Source organism: Canis lupus, chromosome 19 (genome assembly GCF_003254725.2).
Source record: "Canis lupus dingo isolate Sandy chromosome 19, ASM325472v2, whole genome shotgun sequence".
In the NCBI taxonomy this organism is placed as follows: domain Eukaryota; kingdom Metazoa; phylum Chordata; class Mammalia; order Carnivora; family Canidae; genus Canis; species Canis lupus.
This window is the reverse complement of record NC_064261.1, coordinates 54571982-54591614: the sequence shown is the minus strand read 5'-3', so window position 1 is coordinate 54591614 and position 19633 is coordinate 54571982. Positions and strand designations below refer to the sequence as shown.

The following is a 19633-nucleotide window of genomic DNA, read 5'->3' as shown; positions in this document are numbered from 1 at the left end:
GGGAAAAAAGAAACATGTTAAAAATAAGACACTCTCTAATTGGAAACTAAAATTTAACAAAGAAGAAAACAGATCTTCATTTAGACCTTAAGGGCTTAATGCTGAGATTCTATTTTCCCTCAACATTAACAAATTAAAGTTGTCCTGCTAGGTCTTAGGTAACCATATCATTACATTCAAGTTCTTCTCCCAAAGCATTTGAAAGAAGAAATGTCAGAACTTACTTGTCACAAAACCTGTAACCAATGAGACTCAGAGCTAGGAGTCAACAGCATCTTCTAGCTGTTGAACTCAATTCCCTTCCCACCACCTCGATTCGTGTACAACAGTATATTTTTAAATCAATGGAACTGTCCAGGAACGAAAATGAAACAGCAAAGGAATATAATCACCCTCTAGAAGTCCTCAGAACAGGTTTTGAGCAGACATGCTACTACTGTAATCAGTAATTAACAAAAATTTAGAAACTAGGAAAGAACTACTTATGAAATTTATGTTTACGCTATCCTTAAGTCTCTGCCAGATTAGCACACAGAAACAAGAGCTGGCTGGCTACCATTTCTCCGTCACCACAGTGTACTATAGCAAAGTTCCGAGGAAAACGACTCCTATAGTAAATTTATAATGTTTTAATGAAAGGCAATAAGCCTGTTCATTAAAGATATGGGATCATTTTTAGAAAAGGAAAGTAACATTTTCAGTCTTGCCAACCCATTCAGAGGACTGGTATCTTCGGGAGGGGGACAAGTTTGAGAAAATGATTTTCCTGGGCATATGTATCGAAGTGGAAAGCTGGAGGACATCTGTAGACACAGAAAATGGCATTCTAAGGAGGAGAATAGCAATATGGGTTATGGAGATCACCATTTTCACATTTAGTTGGCATACGCAATGTGAAAAAAAATTGTCAGAATAAAAACGCAATCTAGAAAGTTCTCGAAAGGAGTCTTTAGAGTCCATGAAGTTAAGTGCAATTCTGGAAGAGACTTAAAAGGAAAAAAATGATCCTGTAGCTGTTTGGACTCTCTCCCCTGCCAGAGTTGGTCCACTCACTGGAGTTAGCATCTGAATGCTTTCCGTAAAGTTCCCAATGAAGGCCATGATGGTCATCTTCTGCATGAGTCTCTCAATTTTACTGAACTGCATCATGAACCGGTCTTCATCTGACAAGTTCTCCAGGGGCTTCCGTTCCCGCTCATAGAGCCGAAACACTTTCACCTCATTCTCAGTTGGCAAGAATCTCATCAAACATTCTACAAAGTCTACGGGCAACGTCTTCAAGTCAAATCTGAAGACAGATGTGGACAGGTCAGTGTTAGAGAGAAAATCTCCTACCCTTTCAACCGCACCACCATTTGGCCCTGCTCCTCAACCACCAATGCAATGCAATGCCGATGTCTACAGCTGAGCTGCGAAGATGCCCCTTGGTGCTGGCTGCCAACAAGTAGCTACAGTGGTCCTTCCTGAGAACCCAGACCTCATCCCAACAGCCATGCTCAGTTTTTAGCCTATTACTATAGCTCCAAGTCTCCAGAAATCATCAGTAAATGACATGAAGAGCAAGAAGGAATGCTGAAGCATCCGATGGTTAAGTCAAGGGCATGGTTTTTAAGGCATATTAAGTACTTCTAATTAGGAAGATTGAAATTATACACACAACTTCAGACTATCTGGTGAACTCTGTAATATTTTTCAATTAAATGAATAGGCTGGGATATTTTTTCTTTTTTAGGAAAAAAAGATCCAGATGCCTGTACGAAATGGATGTTTTGGCTTAAATGCATACCTCCATTGAAGGTATGTCAGGTCTTTTTGGATATATACTCAATTTGAGAAAAAGGAGTATTTGCTACAATCTCAATTTTCTTCCCTGGACAATCTTTGTCCAACAAAATAATAGAATTACATCTAACCATCATGATAAGCACAGTATATACAGATTAAAACTAGAATAAAAACTAGAGTACCTATCACGTTCTAACATCAGAAATCAGAACAGAATATAGGCTACGCTAGATTATTGGATTATGATCCCGATGGAGGACATAAAATTGAACAAATGATTTCTGAGGATCTCGTATCAAAATTTATGAAATACCAATTTACAGTGAATTCATTCCAATATATCTAAAACATTTGTTCCTTATCATATATGAAAGTCATCATGACCACAAGAGGATGGAAAGATTCCTCTCACAGAAAAGTAAATAAAATGAATGTCTCCTCTGCAATTCAAGGATAAAAAAAAGAACTGAACTGTAAAATTTCCTGAAAGCTGCTAAGAGAAACAGGAATCACATTCCTATTGTTATGAATTAAAATATGCATCTGCATCACATTTGCATCTGGCATTGAATCATATCATTCCACAAATGCCATCAAATTTGTATTCAACAAATCCTAGAGAGAATTCAGATACTCCAGAGAAAACAGTCTCTCCCTTTTCTTAGCATCTGTGATTCTCTGCTCCTCGTAGGTACGTGTGGCTATAGACATACGAGAGAGCAGACCAAGTGAAGAAACGATGTCACAATCCAGTTGTTATCCTTCCAAAGTAATTGTCACTATGACACAGCACTCCCCGGGGCACTTCCGGCCTCCCTCGTTAGTGCCAGCGTTCCATTCAACTCTGAAGTCACACGTGTGTGACAAAGGGAACCTCCGGTACACGAATATCAAGAATTGCTCCATTTTTATCTTCTATCTTGCCCTTCTATGGAAATATCTCTGCTATCTACCAATCATAACGTATTTTCATTTTTATCCTAAATTCACCAGAATCAATTTTTCCAGAATGCCCTGAACTTACACGTGTATAGCTTTACATATCTCATCGGCTGTCTTTCCAGCTTTCCTTAAAGTTATGGCAAGATTTTTGGCCCGGTTTGCTTCTAGTAATGTCACTTTGTTTGATCCCTTCTGTGTTATTTTCTGTTTGCTTGAAGAAAGATCAATGGCAGGACCTTGGGCTTTTGTCTTAAATATTTCCTCAAATTCATCCACGTTTAAATCCTGGAGAGGGATGAAACAGGCAAATTGGATTACTCTTAAAAATTAAGTCGAGGGATGCCTGGGTGGCTCAGCAGTTGAGCGTCTGCCTTTGGCTCAGGTCGTGACCCCGGGGTCCTGGGATCGAGTCCCACGTCGGGCTCCCTGCATGGAGACTGCTTCTCCCTCTGCCTGCGTCTCTGCCTCTCTCTCTCCGTCTCTCATGAGTAAATAAATAAAATCTTTAAACAGAAAAAAATTAAGTCGGGAAACCGTTTTGACAGTTTCTTAAGCATCAAAGAACTTACTCTTTCTACTTAATACTTGCCTTTGATCATGGCTCGCTCTATTCTCCTATTTGTGCTATGACGTGGCTTAGGCCACACATCGAGTGATCGAGTGTGATCATTGAATTCTTACTCACTTAGAGTTCAATAAAGGTTTTTTCTTTTTTATGCCTTTTTATAATTTAGGCACAGGGCTTTTGTCAGATACACATTTTGTGGCATCCGCTGAAAATAAAACCACTCCATAGTAACATAATTTTTAATTTATTTTTATTTTTTAATTTATTTTTATTATTTTTTAAAGATTTTATTTATTTATTCATGAGAGACACATAGAGAGAGAGAGAGAGAGAGAGAGAGAGAGAGGCAGAGACACAGGCAGAGGGAGAAGCAGGCTCCATGCAGGGAGCCTGGTCTCAGGATCACACCCTGGGCTAAAGGCAGGTGCTAAACTGCTGAGCCACCCAGGCATCCCCGTAACATAATTTTTAAAACAGCCTTTGAAACCACCTTACAAAACAGTGTCCAATTTTGTCCTCTAATATTAAACATTCTTTTCTTCCTTTACGTGGAAGCATTTAAAACACTAGCATTTTATCACTGAAACTTCCAGGTTCGCAGAGCACCCATTTGAGCTCTGCTCCCAGACAGCCCTCCTTGTTTCCAACCAATGAGAAAGGTACCTCTAGAATTCGCTCATCATCAATCTCGTTGAAGACTGTGCCGTTGATCTGATTTGGCTTCAGGGCAACCCAGTTAAAAACTGGCATTCTGAATTTCGTCTTGATTGGCTTCTTAATTTTCACAGCTACAGAAGTCAGAGAGGATGAAATTAGGATTCCACCAAAAAACCATGACCCTCAAGAACAATCAGAGAACAGTCCTTGAAGATGACAACTTAACAATGGAGGAACACAGGCAAGAGGCGCCCAAGTGTTTTTAAAACAGAAAATATCATGCATGGCTTTGGCTGGAGCAATTTGAGGTCATTATCTGGTTGACTGATACAACACTGTGCTCAATTCTCCAAGAGCCAGGGGTTGATTTTTATTTTTATTTTTTTAAATGCAGGCAAATGGATTGCTCCATTACACTCACAGTGTTAGGACAACGCTTAGGACAAAGTATTGGGGAGCAAAAATTATTAATGATCTAAGAAGAGAGCAGAGAGGACTACTCAGTGACACTAGTGAGCGAGAACTAGATTTTGAAATCTTAAATTCTTGGTTCTAGAACACGTATTTCCAAACCAATTTTAAAAGATGATCAGAGACTGCAGGTAGTGGCTGTCTAAACCACCAGGAATGTAATGTCAAGAAGGCTGGCTTTCTGCTAGAGCAATACGTTCTTGTGGACGATTTTGACGATGGGAATTATATTGAGGCTGAGTCATTCCAACCAGACCAAGGGCCACGAACAGCTCAAAGTAATAAATATTTAAGATGACAGAAGGGGTAACACAGAAATCAGGATTAGTACTGCTTTTTGAGAATGGCCACAGTCCCTTCCCCCTCTTTAGAGAGCAAGTTCTCCCTAGGAGTCAGCTACATGTGACTAGAAGGCAGCAATGGACCCGTTAAAACACTCTTAATAGAGAGGAAGGGATCTATCCTTGAGGGGTCAGGTGAAGAACTGCCAAGTCCTCTTACTTCGGGGAAAGGGGCTAAAAAAATGAAATTCACTTAAAATGCCATTAATTAATCACACATCATAAAGAAGTCTTCCCAAACCATCTACATGTGTACCTTCTTAACCTGGGATGCCCACCATACTCTTTGGGAGCTCCACTATTTGCCATCATTAGTAAGGAAGGGAGAACTATGGTGCCGAACAAAATAAACCCAAACACACTGGGCTTTCACCTGGCTGCCTGCCATTCCTCCAGAGTTACGAGGGCCATATAAACAGCAGGAATGTCATCTGATAAATCCACACAAGAGCATGCAGGAACACAGAAAGACAGCTTTTGCCAAACCAGGCCTTTCCACCGCGACACCTTGGGCCCCACCACCCAACAGTGTTGGACTGCTTGTCACACTTCCCTGTGGTCTACACTGCCCAGGAAAACCCATGTCCTCTGTGGGACAAAGGAACAGACCTTCCCCTAGTCTGGCATTTGAACGATGTGGAGGGAGAAAGAGGGAGCAGGGGAGAAGCTGTGTCCGATCTTCCCACAATCTGAGCTGGTGGGTTGGTGCCATTGGGGCCCACCATCTATCCCTGGACACCGCCGGCCTCAGGACACTCATGAAAGTGAAGCCATCTACACCATCCTACTTTTCACTAGCCACCAAGATTAGGAATAAGCCTGAGATCAGAACACGGGCAAAAAACATCATCTTCAGAAAGGCTGTCCTGACTCCAACGGGGGAATGGGAGCTGGTGACAGGAGGACGGGGCCTACAGGTCACCACGGGGAGTCCGTGTCCGCAGTGTTCAGGCTAAAGGCAGGGGCTCTGTGCGGGTGTGTGTTCCATGGAGACAGCTGGAGACCCGCGAGAAGGGCCTGGAAAAGCAGCACCTGGCAGCCTGTCCTTATTATGCAGAGGAACTATCCGTTCTCCCCCAGAATAACTCTAAAATCCTTCTAGAGCTGAGGCCTTAGATTCAGTTACAATGAAACTAAAAGAAAAAAAAAAAAAAACCCTCCTTTTCTCTCTGGGGGAAAGGAATACGGCATATGAAATCCAGGCTGCCTGCTTACAGAGCCAGCATCTCTTCCACTAAATCGCGTGGGCAAACCTGGCACAACGGGGAGACTTCCCGCACACACAGGGTCAAACTACAATGGTTCCGTGTAAGATGGAGTGGAAAGATGTCAAGGCACAGTGTGACCAACAGAACACATGGCAAACACTCAACACACTCAGAGAGGAGCAACCTACAGAAAAGCTTGATTGGCCCATCTTTTGTGGAAGCAGAAAGAACAAAGAAAATACAAAAAAAACATTAGATATGGTTAGAGTCAAGCCGCTCGGTGGTTCGCGCACTCTCAGCAGAGAATTTCATGCTTCTTGGACACATTTCACAAGGCAGCAAGGAGCCAAAAATTCCTTTCCATTCGGGCCTGCCTTGAAGACTCCCTTATTATTTTGTTTTTAAAAGTAATCCTTTTTAGAAGAGGGGAAAAAATGATTTCATTATAGTGGTTCGCAAACAGCCGTACTGAGCCGTGCTAGGTATTCCGTGAGACATGAGCAACGTGTTAACGAAAAATAATCAGCCAAGTACAGATTCTCATTGTGAACCTACAAAGCGCGTTTCCCCAAAGAGAGGGCAAAGGTCATAGGCTGCCCCGCGGTCTGTCACAGGCGACCCAACGGGGAACCAGGAGCTGGACTGCTCTGGCACAGGTTTGAGGAAGTAAGCCTAACGCTTACATATACATCCCACACTATGTACTTTCTCTTTATAAGATGCAAAGACAACTTAACTAGATAAAATCAGGGAGGCCGTTCAGGTCCCCTGGCTTAGCCACCACACTCATACCTGCTTACCTACTGAGGAGGTAGGTCATCCTGTTGCCCATGGATCCGAGGCCCTAGCAATGCCCCAGGCTTCTGGGCTCCAGGAGGCCTCAGCGTCTCACCTCAACTCTGTCCCTTGCCTCTCCGGCCACCCTGATTCTGTCTGGCCTCCTAAGTCCGGGGCGGAAGTTGCCCAACACGTTGGCAACACATCTCACAAGATGTACTACGTGACGGTCTTACGATCCTTAGATGTTATAAAACAGAACATCTTGTAATTGTTTAATGGACACTTATGGCGCCAAAGGGAAGTTTCTTAAATCCCACACACAGTCCTCTATAAATGGTGTAAGACACCAAGGGGACAACTTCCAACTGCAGCAACCCTGAGGGCAGCAGTGGGTGTCCGGCTGAACGGAGAGTCCTGCACTGTAACGCTGAGCCCATCAAGACGGCCTGTAAGTTTTTAAAATTAAGTCATGGGAAGGGCCCAGTCAAAAAAAAAAAAAACAAAACAAAAAACAAAAAAAACCATAGAGGACAAGACCCGCACCAAAGGGAGCCCCGGACCTGCACATCTCAGCTTCGTGCCAAGGCAGTTCTGAGTTCTAGGTGGGAGCTCGGGTGAATGAAGTGGAGACTCTCATGTTAGATTTGGCCAACGAGGGAGGAAGTGGTGTCAGACAAGACACCTGCCATGGTGAGTGCTCTCAGGGCGCTCTGTGGAAAGCCTGACCAGGGGACCAGGTCCACAAGCCAACTATGTGTTTCTATATTCAGTGGCTGAGGGGAGCCTGTTGATGATATGGATTCCTGGGGCTTGTTAAGAGGTTTTCGGTTTACATTCCAAAATCCAACAGTTCCACGATGACACACCTTCAACTTTTGTCCTTAAGAAGCAATAAAAGTTCTAGAAGTAGGAGATACGAGGTGACCCTGAAAAGTAATGCAAAGTCACTGGACTACTTTGAACATGACTTTCAATGGCGATGAGCAATGTGTTAACGAAAAATTTGTTTCGTTTGTTGTTTGTTTCTTTGATGATTTTATGGACGTTGGGGAGGAAGTAAGCACCACAGATTCGGTGTGGAACAAGGCTGCTCTGGGCAGATCTCTGGTGACCAAAAGGGCTTCAGGCACCAGGATGAACCAGTCCTGACGACAGCCCAGTACAGCTGCAGATGGGACAATCTGAGGGACGGAGCAGGCAATCTGGGAACCTCTTACAGCCGAGACGTTGGACGAAAGGCTCTGAGAACGATCACACCTATCAGATGGTAGTTCTTCAGGGGACCTAAGAGACCTCATAAGGGGAGTGCATAGGGGAGCACGCAGAATTATCTGATGGCGCAGGAAAGCTCAGAGCCATTCAACACGCCAGGGAAACGCTCCGTGATGGGAAGATGGCCGGTGGTATTTTAGAAAAGAGTAAAAAGTCACTTCAATGAGTCAAAAATCAAAACCTCTATTTCAAGACATCAGAACAATTTTCTTCCTCTCGCTGCACCCCCCGTCATTTCTGGCGAGGTGGGGATGCCGCACTCTGTCCTGGTTAGCGGAGGGCAGCGCGCAGGATTCAGGCATCTCGAGGCACAGGGACACCGCCGTTGGCAACTCCTGAAGCTTCGGTTCCACTAGAGTGGATTCTGATGTCTTCAAATGCACAGAAGAGATGCCTGGAAGTCCACGTCGGGCAACTGCTCGGAGAGGCGTTTCTGCCTCCGGTAAGTGACGCTGCACGGATCTTCCAACCACAGAGGCACGTCTGTGTCAGGATGGAAGTCAGTACGCTTCTGTGACCAGCTGTCCACACGTGCTTGAGGAATTCACGTAAATGCACCGACCCTAAGAAGGTAACTTGTCTTTCTTCCCTCTTCTCGGTGGGGAGAATGGAAAGTGGGAAGTTGGGAAAATTGGAACTCCCTGCTAGAGAGTGTGTGTGTGTGGGGGGGGGGGGGGAACCCCCCTGCTGTGCCTAACTTCCCCTTTCCTGACTGCTTCAGCAGTAAAGCTCTTATATTAGGAAAGGGTACACGGGCGTGCAGGGGACCTGGACTTTCAAAGAAAGGCTCTGGAGGTAACACAAATGTTCTTACACCAGTACCTGGGTCTTAATTCTGTGCTCTTACCTGCTAATCCTGAGTTGAAAACCACTGTGGGTGAGGACGTCCCAGGCAGCGGGGGTGCAGAAGGAGGAGGAGGGGGAGGTAAAGGAGGAGCCGGCACCGTCTCAGCTGCAGGGCCTGGGAGGGGAGGGGGTGGGGGAGGGGGGGGAGGAGGCGGGGGAGGGGGAGGCGGCGGCGGCGGTGGCGGCATGGGTGGCGTTACTGGACCGTTTTGCACTAGTGAAAAAGAAGAAACGAATCGCCTTTGAACACAGGCACGGCTTCACCTGCAGGATGCCACGTGCGCAGAACGTATCCAAACTCAAAACACTGAAGAGGACACAGGCTTTTTTTCAAAGACTATAACATTCCCTCATGGGCAAATAAAGGATATACTGCAACACATGTGAAATGAAGCTTTATAATCTTAGTCTCAAAATGCAAAAAGTTTTTTAAAATCAGTAAAAGAACTGGCCAACAAAAGCAGACAAAGGACAGTATTGGGCGGTGGATAAAAGAAGAAATACAAATAGGCTGATACTGTCTCAGTTCTCCCACCGAGGCTTCTTACCTGCTTCAGGTGTCTCTGACGATGGAGGTAGTGGGGGGGGTGGGGGGGGCAGCGGTCCCGAGGAGGCGACCCCGGTTACCGGTCCCACAAAGTTACCCACTGCCGCTTCTGACCCCGTGGACAATGTGCCAGAAGCCACCACTGGCAGTATGGCAATGTCCCCATCCCCTTTCTTCTGAATTTTAATGGTCCCTTGTTTCTCCAGTTCGTGAATCTTTTTTTCCAGGGTAGACTGTCTTTGAATGGCCTCTTCTTTTTCTTTGACCATTTTCCTTAATGTGTGAACCTGGGTATTTGCATCTTTGTAGATTTCCTGCAGAGAGAGTCCACGGTCAAGGGTTTATCGTCACATGACATTCATACCTGTTACCATCACACTGGCAATCTGAGGACCAACCAAATTAACCAAAATAAATAAATAAATAAAATAAAGAAAGAAAAAGAAAACTCCTACTCTTGTGTACCTAGGAATTCTATGGCACTCGGCCAGGTCCTACAAAGCCCCTTTCTTATCAATTGTTCATTGGTGATGCACACAATCGATTCTAGCAATTGCTGCAGTCAATATAGTTCTTTCCATTAAGAAGCACGGCTGACTCAATCGTCCCGGAGGTGGAGAGGAACAAGGCACAGAGAGGACCCAAAAATAATTTTATGGCTGACTTTGGAATACCCTGAGGGTATCTGGGCGGGGCAGCATGCTTTCCTTTTACTAATTTAAAAATTAAAAATAAATAAATAAAAATTCATCGGTAATTCCTAGACACGTATCAACTAACAGTGGACAAAAAAGGCCCTGAATCAGATTTGGATAGAAGTCAGACTGGGATTAAAAATCTGCAAAGCATGGAATAATCTACTCATGAATACGCAGGGTTTTTCTGTTGAGCGGGTTCCTCTGGCTTTCACCACGCGCCCTCGAGCCGGCTTAGGACAGCAGTCCTAACGGTCTCCATCCGAGACGGGCTTAGCCGAACAGGCCAATGCTTCCCTCTACTGATGACTTAGTTCGGTCTAGGTTTTTAGCAGAAAACAAAAAAGTTTCAATTTTCAATTTAAACGCCATCCCCGTTTCTCTTATGAGGGGCCCGCCGAGGTTCCAGTGAAAGGGTTTTATGGGACTCGCTCGCCGGGTCTTGTACACGTGATCTCTCGCCACAAACCGCCAGCAGGCAGGGAAACATTCTTCACACCCTGTCTATTATTAATAATCTGAGAGTCTGACTTGAATTGAGTCCATATGCTACACTTTGTCTCGATGGCGTGCCAAAAATAAATTTCCTAGAGTTAACCGCAGGAAAGTCGGAATATCAAGCAACACACGCAGACACGATAAGCATCGCGTGAAACGTGCCGCTTCATCGACGATGGGGTGAAGGCGGCCGTGTGCCTGAAAGCCCGCCCAGCGTTTGGGGGTTTATGTTCTGTACGGGTTTAAGCAGATGGGGGGCACTCCATAAATACCGACACGTAAGGTAAAACAATGCTAAGGCCAAATAAAATAGCTGGGATTATCTGATAATAAAATGGATCGGTTTTGCTCTGGCTTTTTTCTTTCTTTCTTTTAAAATTGTTTTGGTGAACCCCATTTGGTCTGGCCTGTGTTGATTTCACCATTTCCATGGCAACCACCAAATCTGGTTTCAAGTAGAAGTAAAAACAAAACAAAACAAAACAAAAAAACAAAGACGTCTAAGCCCTAATAAAAATAAATAAGTAGCATGAATTAAATCCATGCCATGTTATTTCCAAGTAAATGGGTGATCCACTGACTGAATCAACTCAGACTCGTTCAGATGGGAAAATACTGTTGCTCTCAAAACCTGTGATAAGGAAGTACTGACCCTCAACATATTTGATTGCACACACATGTGCACACACACCCTAACCATCGTACTTTTCATCTGAGTATCACCTCTGAAATGGTTCCAATAAATGTGCTGCATCGATGCATTCCTCGGACATGAGCAGACTCCACATCCTACTAGGCTAACGCCGGCGGGCGCACCTTCCCTGCCTTGCCCGTCTGGGCCGGCTGTCATCAGCACACTTACTCGAACAACATCCAGCTCCTTGTTCCTCTGCATGAGCTGCTTTTCCAGTTCCACGATCTTGGACATGGCTTCATTCTCTGTGTCTTGCAGTTTTTCGGACAACTGTAAAGGTTTTAAAAGGGAACCTATGTCACGACACACAACCATTCTCATCAGGTCCTCAGTTCTCAGAAAGTGGAGCTCAAAAACGATCAGGGGCCCATCAGAGTCCTGCATGTGTTCCACAAGCTATTTTCTGGAAACGTTAATATTTATAAGATTCCGAATACATATTTGTTCCTAACAGGAGTTAATAATTTATACATGATCCTTAATAAAACCCATTTGTCAGCTCCCTGATATTCTGACGATCACCATGCATCTCCCTCTGTTTCTGTAGCAGCTGGCAAGGGTGTGAGGAACAGCAGGTGAGGCAAGAAGGAAAGACCACTTTCCCTCCCTAAGAAAAGGCCATTTAGGCAAAAGCTTCTGAAAATTACTGGTCTGCAAACTTGGTTCTGTTATTATTGAAAACCAGCTGAAAAAACAGTACTGCTTGTTTTGACCCGAACTGCCCCAATAATAAAAGCCATTTGGAGGGGCGGTTCAAACAAACAGGTGGCCGGCTACAAAAGTGGGTTATGTGAATATGGTCATGCGATGCGGACCGAGGCTTCTGGAGGAACACAGGGTGAAACGTGTGTTAAGTGGTTACTTTTACCACAAGACTCTGAGAGTGAGCAACCTCAGATCTCTCACATTTCACTGGAAATGATCACAAGAGATCACAGGTAAGGAAAACCAGGGAGGCAAGGTGAGGAGGAAGGGTGGGGAGGAAAGTGCCGATCAGGTTCAGAACAGGAGTCAAACCCTTTAGGGTAAGAAAACACTGGGCCAGTACGTGCGCTTCCTAACCGGGGGCCAACACGTCACTGCAGCACTTCCAGAGGTGGGGGAAGGGTTGGCTCACCAACTCGGCTTGACCACGGCCAAGAGGATGCCCATTTTCAGAACGATGAACGAGGGTGAAGGACGTCAAGCACGTCCCATACTCTCAACTAAGAAGATGTCGAGGAAAAGAAATGGACTGTTCAGATGGGAAAATAGCATTGCTCCAAAAAGAGACAACTCATTTACAACCAAGGACACCGTCAAGCGGAATTCGACACAAGAATTTGGTCCTCATGATGCTTGGGTCTCTAAGAAGCACCATTTTTCTGTTCATTCACTATTTACAATACTCATTGCAAATATTCAAGTATTTGCTTAATGGGTGAACGGAATGGACGGCCTCCAAAGGCCTGTAGACTCCTATCCATCTTAGTCTGTGGCGAGAAAAATCCCTCAAAGAAAAAAATCCCTGCTCTGAAATGGAGCTGATGTCATATTGAGAGGACAGTCCTCAGAGAAGAGGCTGTAAGGGACATGCTTACTGATTTCCTTGAAAATGCCTATTGCTGAAAAGAATCCATGTAGAACTGGAGTCAGCTTAAGGCAAGAGTGTGCAGACGTGCGTCAGGAGGATACAAGGTCACTCCGACCTTGGGCCTGTGTGGACACACGGGGTAGAGCGTGACTTCTATTCACAAGACTATGAGTGAAATATCACTTATTCATCAACCCAAACTCCCTGAGAGGTTGAGGCGGGGGTATCTTGCCTGGAGGCAGCGGTAGTTCCACCGAGGGAGAGGGCGAGGTGGAAGGTGGGGAGGACACAAGGAACAAGGTGGGGAGGACACAAGGACCTTTTTTCACACAAAGTGCTAGAACCCATCTGCCGTGGGCCTAGGTGAGCACACATGGCCGGAAATGGCTTCCATTTGGAAGAGTATGAGGAGACTAGGCCTCTGCACCTCAGCCCCGAGTCCCATATTCCAGCTATGCCTCCCCTCAGCGTGGTGCCCATCACGTCGCTCTTGGGGCCTGGACCCGAGATGCCCAGGAAACTGAGCGGGTGACCCGGGCAAGGCAATGGTGCCCCTTAGTTTCAGTACGGGACGTGCCTTCTCTGCGAGGCCCCGAGCGGCCCGGGCAGCCTGCTCCCAGCTGCGGCTCATCCCTACGCTCCGGCCCCCCACCGACCGCGGGAGCAGCTAACACTTATTCTGCGGGGCGCCCAGTTACGTATGAACAGTGTCTCCTTCTCCGAGACGTAGTTACATGAGAAATGTTTTCTTCCAGCTCTTCCACCCTCTCCAAGGCCGCGTTCTTGGTTTCCGCATCCTCCAGCAGGGCGCCCACGTCGAACACGTTGTCCAGGTAAGCCTGAATCTGCACCTGCAGCTTGTCGCTCTCGGTGTGCTTCAACTTCTACAAACCAAAATGCAAGTGAAGGCGGCGTGAGCACAGCTGTGGAAGGAGAGCAAACGACACAACAGCCGACACGCTCCGGTTCCAAATAGGGCAGGCTTGCCCAGGAGAGGGTCTGAGGTGTCTGCCTCCAGGGAACGCAGTGTTGGGCCGAGAGGGTGCCCTCAGATGCCTCTCTGGGGATGCCCTCTCCCAAATATAGACACATTTCCCCCCTAATCCTCCTGAAAAATATATTTCCCAGGTCAACATATTCGAAAATAAAGCATTTTGATACAAAACAGGTGAAACCAGACATTAGTAAACTTAAAAGCTTCAGGAGGGAGCCGTGGTCCAGGTAACGAGTTGGAGAGGCACCTGTGTGCAGGGGAAGTTAGGGCAGGGGCGACTGCCTGAGTGGAGAGGGCAGGTGCCCAGGAGGAGGGTTAGGCGGGAGGTGGGGAGGGCAGGACCGTGTCAGCCCTGGGGCTTATTTAGCAGAAGCTGCTAGAATCCGCCCTCCGGGACAACCTCCCCAAGGGCTGCCCGCGCATCAAGGTCCCGCCGCTTGCCTCCACTCACTGCTGAGGCCCCGGCACCCGGCGCAAGTCAACCAGCGGTAAGGGGATTAGGGCCAAGACAATGTGTCCCTCTTCCTTACGAGTGACAGAAATCCTGACTTCCCTGGGGGAACAGACGAGTGGCTAGAGTGACACCGGCAAACGGATGACACCACTAAACACGAACGGAACAAATCCGTGGCTACTTACTAGGCTGGGTTTTTGTAAGCTAATGAAGCATTTATATACTAGATGCTTCTAATCTTCTAACCACGTTTATCAGAATCCAGAACCAAGAGGTCAAGACGTTAAACAGAGTTTTGGAAAAAATTTTAAATGCTTTTTCAGAGGAATCGTGCTCTCCGTAAATTCTGGAAGAGGGATTTGCTCCCCGGCCTAATCTGGAAGTCTAGAACTTAGCTTGGCCTAAGGAGATATGTTCCATCTTAGTCTTGAGGACAAGCCAGAGAAGACATCGGAGTAAGGGCAAAGCCTAGAAAGGGAGACAGTGGCAGCCAAGCAGCCGCTTTCACACGGCAGACATGGAGCAACGGCACCACCTGACGTGGGACTCTCCGCCAGCCCCCCGGGGTCTGCACGACCATCACAGAACCGGACCCCTGCCACCACTAGCAATCTACGTGCACAATTTTTGCCCAAATACCACCCCCCTCAGAGCACGCAGGGCAAGAGGCTGGAGAAACCTTGATCTCAGAGCAGGAAAACCCTTTCAATACCAGATTCTAGCAGAGATATTAGTGACTATTGACATAAGAACACAATTCCAACAACTCTAATGGAAGTGTGCGCCTCCTCCTGAGGCCAGATGTCAGGGGACGTTAGGCCGCTGGTGTGGGAGCCGAGCCGAGCTCAGAGCAATGCTAGGTCTCCACCTCACAATCAGCTGTGATCCCCTGGCTTCACCCCTGACGAAGACGGGCATCTGGACTCTGGAGGCATCCACGGAAGAAGCACTTCTACTCTCTTTGTGGCTAGAAACATCTGCAATCGGGGTCAACGATTCTTGCCTCTCCCAGCGGCCTTCCAAGTTCAGGCGGAGCACCACTGCACACAGGGGAACCCAGAACCGCTCAAGAGGCCGTGGACACGGAGCATCCCGGGCACACCCAGCTCCTCAGGCCCACTGCCATGCTCACACCCACCTGCTATCTACCTGTGGGGTGAGGAGCTACAGGGACCGGGCTGAGCACCTCTGCAGGGGAGCTGGAGACCGAGCAACTGCAGGCCTCCTCCTCCATGAACCTAAGAGTGGAACTCCTAAAGCCACAACGCAGCCAACAGAATTTCACAGCTACATGACAAAGTCCCAGGTGTCTGTTTCCTCATTAGTGTTTTATGCTCTAAGCACTTCCTCCCCACTCGTCAGCAGTCTGGGCTTTATTTGCCCTGCCCAGATGGAGTCCCCCAAGCGCCCAAGAGCCCGGATGAAGGGTGCGACGAGACTTGGCCCAGACAGAGCCAGAGGAGAACTGCAGCAAGGCTAGGCAAGGCTGCCTGACTCCAGTCCGGAGAGGCCAGAAGCCAGCCCGAGGCCCAGGGGGGCTGCAAAAATCCAGTTTCTCTGGCCAATGGCGTTACTTGGATGGGTTCCCCTTGCCCAGCGCCACGGCATCTGACCGCATGGAGCGTCAAGCGTTCGTTAGGGCAGAAGTGCATCTCTGAGGGTGGGCAATAGACCAAGTCTCCACTGGAGCCGGGCGCACTGCTATACTCACATCCAAGTACTCATCCAGGCCCAACTTGGTAAATTCATACTGGAGGTGGACTCTGAAATTCATGTCTTCTACTGAATGGACCACGATATTAATGAACTGCATGGAGGCCACCTGCAAGGAGACACAGTGGGTTACAAGGCAGTTTAATCACGGGCACATGCTTTCAGCAGCACACGTCCAGACGCACTCAGACGGAATCTCCTGTTCTGTTGTTTCACTGGGCCTTTCAAAATACTTTATAATTTTTTTAATTTCAAAAGTCAGAGAGATGCCACAGTAAGACGCGCTCCTCATCCCCTAGGACGGCTACATCAAAAGGAAAGACAACACCAGGCGCTGCAAGGAGGTGGAGGAAATGGAACCCGCATCCACTGTGGACATCAACCAGCCACTGGAAGAGCCGACAGTTCCACGATGTGTTAACAGAGTCACTGCACGACCCAGCAAACCTGCTCCTCGGAACGTGCCCCCAGGAGGTGGAAACGTGGGCCCGTAGAGACACTTACACACAAATGCTCACAAAAGCGTTATTCACCACCAGAAAGGGAGGGGTGGTTAATGTCCATCAACTGGTGGATTAAAATAATGGGCTATAACCATACGATGGGATATTATGTGACGATACAAAGGGATGAAGTACTGATGCACCTTACAGGATGGAGGAATCTGAAAATATTACGCTACATGAAACAAGTCAGTCATGAAAGATCATTTAGGTTATGATTCCATTCGTATCAAATACCCAGAACAGGCACATCTGTGGAGACAGAAAATAGATTAGAAGCTGCCTTGTGGGGAGGAGGGGACACGGCCCTGGGGGCTCAGTCCTTTGGCTCAGGTCATGATCCCAGGGTCCTGGGATTGAGTCCCGCATCACACTCCTGGCTCAGGGGGGAGCCTACTTCTCTCTCCCTCCCTCTGTCCCTCCTCCCTGCTCACTCTCTCTCTCTCTCAAATAAATAAAATCTCTTTAAAAAAGTGGGGGGGGGGGGGGGCAGCCCGGGTGGCTCAGCGGTTTAGCGCCGCCTTCAGCCCAGGCTGTGATCCTGGAGACCCGGGATCGAGTCCCGCGTTAGGCTCCCTGCATGGAGCCCCTGCTTCTCCCTCTGCCTGTGTCTCTGCCTCCCTCTCTATGTGTCTTATGAATAAGAAGAAGCTGCCTAGGACTGGGAATGGATTTTAATAACTAAAGGGGATTCTTGTTGGAGTGACAAAATGTTCTAAATTAGATCACATTGACGGCTGCAAATATGCAAAAAATACATTGAACTGTCCACTTTCAATGGATAAATTAGATGTCATGTTCATCACCTCTCAGTGAAACTTTTTTAAAAGTCTATGGGTATATAGATCAAACTGTGTGAGTTATTACACATATATCACAGAAAAATGAACAATTTTATAAAAAAAATATTTTAAAAAATCACCTATTGTCATGCCACAGGATAATCACTTTTTACTTATTTATTTATTTATTTATTTATTTATTTATTTATTTATTTATTTAGGATAATCACTTCTAAAACTTCACTGTGGGCCCCACTATACCATCAAGATCGTAACAAGATCTCTGATTCGTCTTTCCATTTTAAACAATCAACTGGTTTCTGTTCTACAAAAGCCTTGGATTTACTGCTTTTTCTCCACAACTGCATCAGTGCCCCTCAGGCCTGCCACAGAGAAAACCAGTTACTGGTTTGGTAAAGAATGAAACAAAGTTGAATAGATCTATTTTGCTTTTTTTTTTTTTTTTCTTTTGAGATTTCATTTTTAAGTAATCTCTACCCCCAGTGTAGGGCTCAAACTTACAACCCTGAGATCAAGAGCTGAATGCTCTACCAACTGACCGGCCAGGTACCCCGATTTTACTCTTAATAATGACAGTTTAATTATAATGAAAATATCTTACTGTTTCCCCCCCCCCATGGGTAAACACAGTCTCTGCAAGGAGGTAAAATGAGTGAGGAACCAGATTCACATTGACTCTGAAAACGGACTTCTTTCTCTTTCTTCCAAATCCAGTTTCTTTTATCTTTTTTTTTTTTTTCTGTTTCTATCGAGTTAGATTCCTCTTTGGGTGTAAGTTATACACTGGATATCTCTGGAAGACATGTCAACTCCCTAGGTTACAAGGATACTGTTTCGCAGTTTACTAAACAATGACTTCATGTTCTGTGGTTAAATGAGCCAAAAAAAAAAAAAAAAAAGATTTTTGTCAGTTTTTTCTTTTGTCCACCAAAAAAAAAAAAAGAAAGAAGTCTTATGTTAGAGAAATTTATATTTTATGAGGAATAAGCTGTTAGGCAGATTGTACAACTTAACTGCATCCCCAAGGATATTTTGAGAAAAGCCTCATTTTTCTGGAGTAAAAGAGGTTCGATTCTGGCATCTTCCCATTTCTCTTCGGAGTAGCTGTTGAGTTTTAAGATATGCCTGAGAGGCAACGATCTGCCAGGAGACAGGAGAACCGAGCAGAGCACCTGTATCCCAGCATCTTCTACGTCAGGTTCCTCGGTGCCCAAACGTATAAATAGAGGACAGGAAATACACTCACTTGTAAACAGCGCAGGCATTTTAAAGGGCTTAATTGTATAATTATGGTTTCAGCAGAAATGCGAATGGCAGAGTGATCCCCGAGGTCTGAAAACGAGTGAAGCGGCCACTTGAGACTCAGTAAGGAGCGGTGAGGACCATGGCAAGGGAAAGGGGAGCCTCAAGCTAAAAGTTGGGGACCCTGGCTCCAGCGGCTGACAGTCTGCAAGCACAGGGGCCTTGTCTTAGCTGAAATGTTTCCAAAAAAATCTGAATTCCATATTTTTATGCACAATTTCCAATTTTTTTTTTTACAGCGGGGTCACAAGCCTGTAGGTTGGCCTCAGCCCGGGAGCCTCCAGTGTGCAAGCTCATCTTTCAGGATCGAGCAAGCTGCCCTGAAGGCAGAGGGGAAAACCTGGTAAAGCGGGCCAGGGCACGACCTCCTCACATATCCATCATGAGGGCAAACACGGGCCTTTGACATGCCGAAACACCCTAGCAACAAAATTAGAAAGCTCGCGTAAAAGTATTCCTTGTTCCACAATTTTTACCTTTTTAAACAGCAAATAATATGCCCCATGGAACAGAAAAGTTTCTCTCTGAAGGATTTCATCATTCTCACGGATTTTGGAAGGGGTTGAGGGCAAGGATGCATATAAAATTTAAGGACCCAGAAAATTTTTCACATAAAAGGGTTAGAAATCTGCAAAACTCTGTTTCATGTTTTACAGCCACCAAGGCGGTTCCAATGAAAACTGTCTGGTCCCCTAAGCGCGAGGTCTCAAACCTCGACAGGGGAAGAACGGAGCAGGACGCCTGCTCTAGGCATGAAGGGAGCTGAGAGGGAGCCCCCGAAAGGTCTCCGAGGTCCAGAGGTCGCCCAGGCCCCCCAGCTGGACTCCGAGAGCCTGCAGATCCGGGGGCACTCAGGGGGGGTCTGTCCCAGAAATCCTCCACGGCAGGTTTCCACCGTCAACCCAAGATTAAGATTCAAGTCCACGAATTCAGTGGTCCCCAAGTCCTTCTGCTGTCCGTCCTGAAGAGGAAGGTCATGCCGCTGAG

General features: G+C 46.4%; 1 protein-coding gene across 12 annotated transcripts in view; it reads right to left on the bottom strand.

Moving 5' to 3' along the window:
- FMNL2 (formin like 2) overlaps nucleotides 1-19633 on the bottom strand; it is a 261250-nt gene that overhangs the window by 15581 nt on the left and 226036 nt on the right. For 7 of the 12 annotated variants that reach the window (XM_049097127.1, XM_049097126.1, XM_049097131.1 and 4 more), the window contains exons 11-19: nucleotides 16037-16147; nucleotides 13612-13761; nucleotides 11473-11574; nucleotides 9419-9731; nucleotides 8872-9084; nucleotides 6161-6181; nucleotides 3959-4083; nucleotides 2810-3012; nucleotides 1054-1288 (exon numbers count right to left, since the gene is read on the bottom strand). In XM_049097127.1, the coding sequence (XP_048953084.1) occupies nucleotides 1054-1288; nucleotides 2810-3012; nucleotides 3959-4083; nucleotides 6161-6181; nucleotides 8872-9084; nucleotides 9419-9731; nucleotides 11473-11574; nucleotides 13612-13761; nucleotides 16037-16147 (1473 nt within the window). The remainder of the gene's footprint in view (nucleotides 1-1053; nucleotides 1289-2809; nucleotides 3013-3958; nucleotides 4084-6160; nucleotides 6182-8871; nucleotides 9085-9418; nucleotides 9732-11472; nucleotides 11575-13611; nucleotides 13762-16036; nucleotides 16148-19633) is intronic. The other 5 variants (XM_049097133.1, XM_049097132.1, XM_025468986.3 and 2 more) reach the window with 1 other exon arrangement.